Here is an 11,447-nt window from a genome sequence, read left to right as displayed (position 1 = left end):
TGCTAGTCTTAAACTAAAATACCTGGAAGACGTGATCTTTTTTAAATAATAGGAAAATTAAAATTTTTTTTTAACTTAGATTGAAATAAAGAACTTTGATCAAATTATATATTTCAACAGTATTTCATGGAATATGTAATTTATAATGATCATAATTTTTTGATAGCATATAGGATATTACAACAATATCTTTAATTATATTAAAATTTCAATTTTACCAAAAATAATACAAAGTAAAGAAAAAAACTTTTTGACTTATTTTTTATAGTATTCTATTTACTTATATACTTCAACTAGTATTATATTTCATTTAACATTTAAAACATCTTATAATAAACAAATATAAGTTTGTATACATCTTAGGAGTGAATTATTTCTTTTATTTTTCTTTCACAACTTTAATAACTTAAAAAATTTTTTAGATGCTTTTAAGAGTATTAACAACATACAAATATAGATCAGGATTCACAAATATATCAAGATACTTTTCCATAAATATACCATATTTGACCTGAGCTTTTTTTCGGAAAATGCGCCTCTTTTTCTAATTGTGTTAAAAAGAAAATAATTAATGTATCAGCATATTGCAGGTAGTGGTGTAGCAGACTGCTCTCTTTTTAAACAAGAGTTTGATGCCAACCTTGTCCCCGGTAGTGCCATGCTTAAATTATTTCTTCTTGCAGTGGCATTGTTTGTCAAGGCTTATGATTTAGAGTTAAAAGGTTAAAATAGCATTGTTGAAAAATTAAAAAAAAACAAAGGAGAAAAAAAACCAGAAATAAATGCAAAAAACTAATGATAACTGTCTTGCTTAACCAGTCAAATAATTAAAAAAACTCAGTCTTAATTACTTGAACTTAAATTTAACAAACAATTATAATCCACTAAAAGACTAGACTAGACCAGGGCCCTGGCCCCAAATTAAAATGGGACTTTTTAAAAATCCAACGATAATAAATCTTATAAAAATTGTAAGATTTAGCAAAGGATGCTAGGGCTAGAAAAAAAATTTATATTTTATATATTATAAATTACTTTCTTTTTCTTTGATGTGGGCCAGACAAATGTAAATTCCCGGGCCAAGAACTTACATTTATCTATTCCTAGAGGGCTCCCAGGCCCCCTGGGAATAATATCTAAAGAATTATAAAGAAATTAAAAGTCTAACATTGTTTATAAATTTAATTGAGCAAACTGTAACGTTTGTTACATTGGGCAAACTGTCCCACACATTTCTTAATGTATTGATGAACATTTAAGGGAAGATAAAAAATCAAATATACTTCAACATATTAAATCCAATATTGACTGTATTTGTATTTGTATATATATTGTATTTATATATGATTATATATGTATACATATATGTATATATATATATATATATATATATATATATATATATATATATATATATATATATATATATATATATATATATATATATATGAATTATTTTAAACCTATTCTATAAACTAGAGTACTCAATGTTTTTAAAAGAACAGAGCAATAATTAGTAGCAAATCACTTTTTTTTTTAACATCATCACCTCAAACAAGACTGCAAGCAACCACTATTAGAGCTGGAAGTTACTGAAAGATAAAAAAATATGAAGTTTTTAACGCAAGTTTAGCACCCATTATATTATTTATAGAAAAAAGAAAGGGAGGAAACTTTACAATGATGAGACAATGGTTAAAGGTTGGCTGCAAGATCAGGTCCAACTATGTTTATAATACATTTTTGCACTTTTTTTTTGTTGTCTAAAAGTAAAAGGGCATCATTTGAAGATCCGCTTCAGATATGTCAACAATATTCCATACAAGGACAGATTAGAAATTTGTAGAGAAATATAATTTGGCAATGGATTTCATATATGATTTCCAAGAAAGATCAGAAGTAAGAATCAATCCTAGCACAGGAAGGGCAGATGACTCATTGTTGTTTATAAATATGGGAAGGCCTGGATAGTTGCAATAATGTTTAGGTGAAAAAATTGAGTTTTATCTGAGTTAAAGTTCACCAGTAACTGAGAGCCCCATGTTGCCCAAAACCCTTTTCAAGCCCAAACTCCCCCTCCAAATAATCAGAGAGCATTAGTTTATTATCAAGACAAGAATAAATGGTAGTATCATCAGCGACCAATGCCACCTTAGATGTGAGAATTTCTAGGAGATCGTTAATGTAAATTTTAAAAACTACAGGGCAAAGGAGAGAACCTAGAGGAACTCCTGAAGTTAAAGAAAACAAAGAAGAGTGCTGTCCATCTGGTACAACTTTTATACTATAATTGGTAAGAAAGGATTTAATAGTCTAAAAGATGTTACCTGATACACCATAATAAGAGAGTTTATGGAGAAGACCAGCATGCCAAACTTTATCAAAGGCTATAGAAATGTTGAAAGCAATAGCCTCAACCTCTCCACATCTATCAAATGCAGAATAAAACCTACCGGTTAATATTGTTAATAAATTAGCAGTAGAACTGATGATCAGAAAGTAAGTTATTAGATTCAAGATATTGAAATTAAGTATCTGTTAATTAAAGACTCAAAAGCCTTGCTTATGATAGGAAAAAGACTAATGGGATGTTAGCTAGACGAGTCAGATCGCTCTACAGGTTTTTTAAAAATAGGGATAACAGATGCTGCTTTACAGCAGGCTGGAAAACAAGACTCTGATAAGCACTTGTTAGAAAAAAATTAGTTGCTGTTCCAGATCATAAAATATATCTTAAACAATGTTAGTTTCTGTAAATAAAATAAAAATAAATATAAACAGCAATATAAAAACAAATATAAAAAGAATCAAATAATGTCATATTTTTACAACCCTTTTCATGTTTTTAAGTGTTAATTAATATTAACATAATTTTCAGGCTAAGTCATCTAACCTCAAAGATTTCCTGATTTCTAGTTGGTAGAATTCCTTGGGTTATGTTCCTTACCTTGTTAAACGTTTCAATGGCTGATCTCCTATGACTTTGGTATTCAATAAGGGTAGCATTGCTAGATGCAGTGAATTTGTTGATAAAGCTGCTGGCATAAATGATAGTATGGGTACTGGTGTTGTTGTTGTTGGTGGTACCATTGGTGCTGATGTAGGAGGCAGTAGCAATACTGAAAATGGTTCTGATTTTAATTGGAATGAGGTAACTTAGTTGCTACTTTCTGGGACAGTGGTGTAGTAAGGCCTTGGCGAGAAGCAGGAGCTTCAGCTCTTGCCCACACTCCCCTAAAACGTTTTACGGGAGCATTTTACAGCTCTCGCAAAAGTTTTTTTTTTCTCAAAAGTATAATTAAGATTGTATTTAAAATTAAAAACATGAAGCCAAAAAAAAAATTTGACATTTAAAGAATTTTTCATGTCTCAATAAACGATGCTTGCTATGTGTATATTATTGTAGCATTAACCTTGCAAACATATGCTTGTAACAAGTATAAAACCAAATTTTGTATTTAATAAGCAGTTTTTATATAAATAAATAGCTCTCATAAAAAGCAGAGGAGCAGCTCGCTTGGCTTGCCATGTTTGTTTTAGGAGAGCTTTTCTCCCCTCTCGTGCTGATTTACTACTGCCGAGGCCTGTGTAGTGGTAGAGCACTCGTTTTATAACGAGAAATTCTGAGTTTGATCCCCGCGACATCCCTGGTAGTACAAGCTCAATTTGTTTGTCCTCACAGCAGCCTTGTTTGTCAAGGTTCATGTTTTGGAGTTTATAGAGTTGAGAGAAGGTTGTAACCACAAAAAGTAGCCTCCTCGAATCAATTGGCCTTCTCAACCTTAAGGAGGGAAATAATTCAAAAAAAAAATTTTTTTTTTAAATTATTTTCCAGCGTATTGACAGAATTACTGTGACTAGAGCTTGTCCTTGGTGGTGATGTCAATGTAACTTCAGTCTTATGTGACTTTAGTTGGTTGTGAAATTTACACAAAAATTTTTAATTATTCATACCTTGTTTGTAATGCTTCTTCAATTTTGAAGACCATGCATGTCTCCATGTTTTCAAGAATTGGTTGTTATTAAACATAGACATTCTGGTTTTTATCCTGGGCATGATGTCACCAATGGGATGGCCAAATAATACTTGAGCAGGTGACAACTGACACATAGGGTCTAGTGTTTCTTATTGTGAACGTTACACTCACAAAAGTGTTATTATTGAGATCACCATTTGGTCCAACATTATTTTCGAGGAGATGTTTTGTGAATTAACTACAATTTCAGCTCTTCCATTAGATTGTGGGTGATGGGCTGATAAAATGTGATGAGTTATACTGATTGTTGTAGAAACTCTTTTATTTCTCCAGCGGTTAGTTGAGGAACACTGTCGATTGATATTTCTTCTGGGACTCCAAATGTTGTAAATAGTTTATGTAAGCACATGATAAGACCTTTTGCGCTTATTTCTGATATCCCTGATTTCAATCTGTGGACTTTGGTTCATCCAGAAAGAAAAATCATTAATGAACAAATAATTCCAGCTACAGAATTCAAAATCAGTCAGCAAATATGTATTCAAATGGCGTCATAGGAATGTGAAGTTGGATAGGTGGTAGATGTACATTAGGTGCCATTCCTCATACTCCTTGGTGGTCTGAGTGTAGTACATCCAATATCTCATTCCATAAAATGGGTGTGATTACAATTCTGTTGTTGTATATTATAACCATCAAGGTGTCATGTGATCTTTTTAAAAAGAATGATTTTCCAATATTTTATTTGTTTTTGCTTTTTGAAAGCAAAAATATAAATTGAATAAATTTGTAAAATTTATTTGTATAATTCTTATGTAACAAGCATATATTGTCCCTATATGAATACATCTATGTAATGCATGGATATATTTTTATATATAACTTTTTTTAATTATACAATTACATTAATTTTTTTATAGGTATTAGCAAATTTAGCATATTTGGATAAGGGATTTACAGCGTACACAGAATGTCTGTGAAATGAATCCCATCTCAATTTACTTTTTTTAACTGCTTTTTTTAAAATACTGCTGGTCATATATTTGTCATAAAACTATTTATCTTTTTTTTTAGTATAAAAAAATTCTTTTTGTTGTGTGTTTTTAAATGATACACATCTCTTTACATTCAGATTTCTTATACCATTTAGGCCTCTCATTTTTTTTTAAGTAAGGCGCACACAAATATATACAGTAGTGGTAAAGCGCTCGCTTCGAGGTTCCAAGTACAATCCCCACCACGCCTCTGGTAGTACCGTGCTCAAATTATTTTTCTGCGCAGCGGCCTTGTTCGTCAAGGTTCGTATTTTGGAGTTATAAAGATCAAAGAGGGTTATAACCTCTATTAAGTAGCGTCCTCATTTGTAGTGGCCTTATCAGCCTTGAGGTGAATAACAAAAAAAAATAAAATAAAAAAATATATATTCAGGCTTCGACAGGAATGGCAGGCTATAGCTCGCACCTGCCTCCGCACCCGTGCAAATCAGTTTACATTGGTGAAATAAAGCTCTTGCAAAATGAAAATTTTTGGTATAAAAAAAGTTAAATATTTTTATGTTTTTATTTAGTTGTTCCTTTAAAAACTTCTCAAATGATGTAATTTTGTAAACCGTTTGTTTTACTAGTTAAAAAACTAAACTATTTCATTCAGGATATGCTAAAAAAAATTATGAAAAAAATAATTTTTGAAATCAAACAATTTATTTATTAACAGCTATAACTGTTCCATATTAATCTGTGTTATGTTAAAAGATAAATAATTAGTATGTTAAGTGAAACCGAAGAAACTGCTTCTGATTTTGAAATTGAAGATATTTTGGGCTAATTTATTTAAAAAGAATATTTCCTTTTGTAGGATAAAAAAAATACTATATGATTTCTTCATATTTTATTTTCGTTTTTATATTTGTGCTATATTTAATACATTTAAATATATTTTACAGCAACAAACTTGATATATAAAATAATACTGCATTTAATACCCTTCTATTGGTTCTATTCGTAAAAAAATGTAAAAAATATTTTTTTTCCTAAAATTCATAACAATTTTTTTATACACGCCTATATAAGGGTGTCCCAAAAAACAACATATTTGAAAAATATACGCAGAGACCCCCTTAATGTGTTCTATCTAATATAAAAACACCAGATTTAAAATTTTTTTGAACAAAAAATATTTAAAGGGTCCCTAAAGACCATCGTATATTTAACGAGTCCCTAATATTTTCAAAAAAAAAGTTTTTTAAAATTATGTCAACCTGGTACTCAAATGAAGCAAAATTATATAAAAACTTCAAAAATAATATTTAATTTGGAAAAATTTTAACTTATTTATCAATATTGTCATAAAAATACATAAGAAATGCATTTTTTTGTTTTTTGTTAAAAAACGTAATTTTTCATGTAATAAAACCAAAAATAACAATTCTATATTTGAAATCTATATTATTTTTGAAATTTTTATATAATGAAGGACCCCTTAAAACATTTTTTATTCAAAAAATTTTAAATCTAGTGTTTTTGTATTAGATAGAACACATTAAGGGGGTCTCTGCATACATTTTTCAAAAATGTTGTTTTTTGGGACACCCTAGCCTATAATATATAAGACGAATATATTTGAGAAGTATATATACCAGAACCTTAAAAAATTTATTTGTACTAAGTCTCTTAGAAATTAAAAAATAGATTACCTCAAATTTTAACTTACATATCACATCAACATAACACATATTTTCTCCTAATTTCCGAAAAGAATATAAAATCAATTAGGAGTTCATAAAAGAGTATGATAGTAAATTGAATGGAAACGATAGTAATAATTAAAATTTTAGTCTAAACAGTTGAAAAACAATTGTAAAAGAATAGAACTCTTAAGTTCAAGGTTTATTTAAAAAAAGCTCTAAAGATATAATTGCACTATATCTTTATAGCTTAGAGATATCATGGTTAAATTTTTAAAATTTAATATAATTTACAAAGCACAAGAACAGGATTCCTAAAAAACAAGCAAAGTATACCAACATATCTTCAAGAATTTTGGTCAAAACATTATGAGTTATATGCTATAAATAGTCTTATAATTTTAGATGGTAAAGTCCTAATACCAAACAAGCTGAGATCAATTTTGCTTAATTATTTTCATGAAGGATATCAAGGTGAGAAAACGAAAAAGGAAGATTTTTCTTGGCTAGGAATGAGCGCTTAAATACAAAACTTTTAAAATGAGATGGAACCTTCAAACTATAAAGAACTGCTTGCAGAACCAATCCTACCTGATTATCTTTTTCAAAAAGCAGTAATAGACATACTTCAAATGGCAGATTGCAACTAAATAGTATCCACTTACTGATTTTCAGGTTGAAATGAAGTAGCATCAACCAAAATAAAATTATCTGTTATTTGTAACGCACTTAGAAAATATTTTATTAGTTTTGGAATTCCCCAAGAGATATCAGGAGATGTAGCTCTTACAAAATGAAATCTATTTTTAGATAATTGGGACATAAAGTATCGCTTATCACCCGTCTATTAACCACAAAGCAACGCCAGAGCAGAGGCTGCTGTAAAATCTATGAAACATTCATTGTTATATATATTTTTTTATAATTCACCTCCCCAAGGCCGAGAAGGCCACTACAGATGAGGAGGCTACTAGTGGTTATAACCCTCTCTCAACTCTTTAACTCCGAAACACAAACCTTGAAAAACAAGACCGCTGCACGGAGAAACAAGTTAAGCGCGGTACTACCAGGGACGTGGCGGGAATCAAACTCAGAACCTCTCGCTCATGAAGCGAGCGCTCTACCGCTACACCACTACCACAGATATTATATAGAAATACACCAGCTCAAGATATTAGAGCATCACCAGCCAAATCATTGTTTGGGAGAACTATAAATGACCACTAACCATATCTAATACAGTTTAGAAAGGAATGGTCTGAATTAGCTGATATGCGTGAGCCAATAAAACAATATCATAATTCATTAAAGTTTGAAAAACTTCAATATCATCACCCGCTAACCATAGGTTAGCGGGTGATGGCAAAATACAGGACAAATGGTTAAAACCTTACTGTATCAACAATATTGAGTAAGAATGGATATGAGCCGTAGATACATACTGCGAAATTAAAGATTTTTACATGAAATATTCCCGTTGACAAGAAACTCACAAAACAATATACCAATGAATTCTCCGTTACCTGTCGATCCAATGATACCGCCAAACAACCGAACAACCTCTGAGATAATCAATAAGAACAAGAAATATACCAATAAGGTTAAAAGACTATATATTGTAATATAAAAATATATTGACTATATATTGTAACAAAAAAAATAAATATTTTTTTATTATAATATATAGTCAATATATAGTCAATATATAGTCAATATATAGTCAATATATATACAATATATAGTCAATATATAGCGGCAGTACCCCCATCCCGAAGATATTTAGCGGAAAATCAGCATTTTTTTGCAAAAAAATACAACAACATATTAAAAAAAAAGCCCTTAAATTTTTATTTCGGTCATGTCTAAATCAGCCCCCAAATACAGTCGACACTGTCAAAAATGGTCTACAATAGCCCTTGTATATATATATATATATATATATATATATATATATATATATATATATATATATATATATATATATATATATATATATATATATATACATATATATATATATATATATATATATATATATATATATATATATATATATATGTATATGTATAAATATATATATATTATGTTTTGTAATTTATATAATTAGTTTGATGGGAGAAAAGAACAAAATTTATCTTTGCTTGAAGTTATTAAACAACAATATTAAATAATATTAAGTTTATTGTATAAATGCATAGTGGTTCGAAGGAACGTACACTAACTTTTCAAATAAGTCTTTTTTTACATAAACTAAGCTCTCCTTAACGGCAGTTTAGCCATGATTTTTATTACATGAGACAATTTTAAAAGTCAATCAGTGCAGGGTGTTAGCCAGCCCAATCAGACCGCTTTTATAACGGAATTTTCAATGGGTTTAAAATTCCTAAAATTCAATGAGCTTTTTTTCCCTGAAGGAATAGGACAATTATGATAACATTTTCCTTTTTGTAAAAAAATAACAATAAATATTCCCAATCTCACAAAAACGCAGTAAAAAACTTATTCCTGGTTAACACCATGCGAGTAACATTCTGTGGCCTCTTTGTCTTCAACTTATTTAAAATTATAAATGATCAAACAATTTTTAATTAAAAGTTGTTTTATCAGAACTTTTTATGATTTAAATAACTAAAAGATTATTTAGCTGTTTCCTTATTTTACTGATAAATTTTAAGAATTAAATGCCAAAAAAATGAGAGTTATTTTTATAAAGAAACACAGCTTAAGATAGAGACTCAAGAAAGACTGGAAAACAGATTAACCTGTTATCTTCTCTGTCATGTGAAGTTATCTATAAGGACACACTTTAACATATTCCAACATTTGACAATTGATTGGAATATATTCCAATCAGTTGCAAAAGATTCACTATGCATAATGTGAAGACTACAACTTTAATAGTCAATAAGTTTTTGTCTGAATATTCTTTTGTTGATACTTCAAAAAAATTAAATTTATTAAGGACCATCTATAAAATTTTATGCAACATCGATATTAGCCCTTTCTTCACAACACTTTAGTATGTAGGTTCTGAGACTTAAAAAGAATTTTGCTCAAAATGTTACATATATATTTTTTATTAGAAAAATACTTAGTTACCAAATCCATCTGGTAAGTGTGCCTAATTACCTTTTACTAAATGATTATAAATTTTTCACTTAGATTTTTAATAAATATTACTACTTTCCAGGTTGTTGTATTCTTATAAACTCTATAATATAGGAAGGTTTGTTGTAAACTCTGTATTAGATTAATTTTTTTAAATTAAAAGTTAGATATAGATAATGGTAAATAAAAAGTTTTATTTCCTATTTTTTATGCAGAAATAAGCAGAACTCAGTATGCACATCTGAAATTGTAATAAACAACATCTGAAATAGTATTTCTAGCCTTAAAACTTAATTTGTTAACCTAAAATGTAAACTTTTAAATGCCACAAGTTTTTTTTTTAATAACTGATGGATTTTGTTGGGATTTAATAAATGTCAGTAATAAATGATTAATTAAAACTTTTTAAGCACATAATTTTTATTCTAGAAACCTTCTGATTAGCTATACTATTTCAAAAATCGTATTCAATTTATAACATACCTTTTGGTGCTTCGACAATTGAAAAATTATTTTTTGTTCTCAGTACACAATTCGGTTGGAACTTGGAATAATAAAACTTGTAATTCCTTGGCCAATGGGTTTCAACCACTGGGTTGTGGTACAAATACGAGTTCTCAGGCTTTAAATGACTTTTTAAAGAACCTTCAAGAAGAGAAAGTCTAATAAAGTTAAACACTAAACCATCTATTCTTTCGGGTATCAATCGGCGCAAGTTTTTATTGGCATACGACTTCTGATAAGCTACTGTTTGAAACAGAGATCTCTCAAATTCTCTAACAAAGATGGATGATGGATCCTCTTCAGTTAAAGAATGAGTTTCTGGTAAACCAATGGAAGAAACAGTTTTTGTTAACCATTTATATTTGTCAAATATTTTGGGCACAGAGGTAGAAGATGGATGTACAAAATAAGGTTTGTTGACTGTATGAGGAAGGAACAAAAAGGGGATATCTCTAGATTTTTTGTGATTTGTTGTAACTTCTTCTAAACTTTTATTTTGAGTGACGGAAGTAATGTTCACTTTACGTAGATGAATAAGTCGACTACTTTCGTTACTTCTTAAAAAGTTGCAAATTGGTGATTTTAATTTCCACATTTGTCAAGCAAGTTAACAAGACACCATTGATATTTTTCGGTGCATTTCCGGGTCGCAAATTTTCAGTAACTCAATGTCAATTAATAAAGTTTTATTAATTGACATTCGTCGACTTCTCAAAACTCGTTTCTGAGAATCTTTTTCTTTTTTTTCTTCGATTTTCTACCCGATTTTATAATAATATATATATTTTGGTATTAAACTTTTCCTTGTTTTTAAAATTATTATTTTTTATTCTTTGTTGCAAATTTTATACAAATATACAGTGCCGTGGCTATTGGGTTGGAAATTTCCCCCCCAAAACCTGTCATAAGGGCCCCAAAACCTGTCATAAGGGCCCCAAAATCATAACAAAGTATCCAGAAGATACTATTGATAGTGTGCATTGAAAATGAGCGTTTTTTATAAAAATCGATTGTTAAATTTGAAAAGATTATCAAACTCAAATCATTTCATCGGCAGCTACGACCTTCTCCCATCTTTCAGGTTGCATGCCGATTCCACACTGGAAAAAGTATTGGTCTTTTGAGGCAATCAAGCCATCAACCCATTTTTTGGTATCGTCATAAATAGAAAATCA

The 11,447-nt window shown here is 29.3% G+C and overlaps 1 protein-coding gene across 1 annotated transcript in view; it reads right to left on the bottom strand.

Annotated features, from left to right (window-relative positions):
* Positions 1–11,173, bottom strand: part of LOC101236080 (large ribosomal subunit protein mL37) — a 14,463-nt gene extending 3,290 nt beyond the window's left edge. Inside the window, exon 1 of the mRNA XM_065815117.1 lies at positions 10,252–11,173. Coding sequence (XP_065671189.1) covers positions 10,252–10,867 — 616 coding nt within the window. The 5' untranslated portion in view covers positions 10,868–11,173. The remainder of the gene's footprint in view (positions 1–10,251) is intronic.
* Between the last annotated feature and the right edge of the window lie 274 nt (positions 11,174–11,447).

The sequence above is a fragment of the Hydra vulgaris genome, chromosome 13 (assembly GCF_038396675.1).
Source record: "Hydra vulgaris chromosome 13, alternate assembly HydraT2T_AEP".
Lineage (NCBI taxonomy): Eukaryota > Metazoa > Cnidaria > Hydrozoa > Anthoathecata > Hydridae > Hydra > Hydra vulgaris.
Note: the sequence above shows the minus strand (reverse complement) of the source record. Positions and strands in the feature narration are given on the sequence as shown.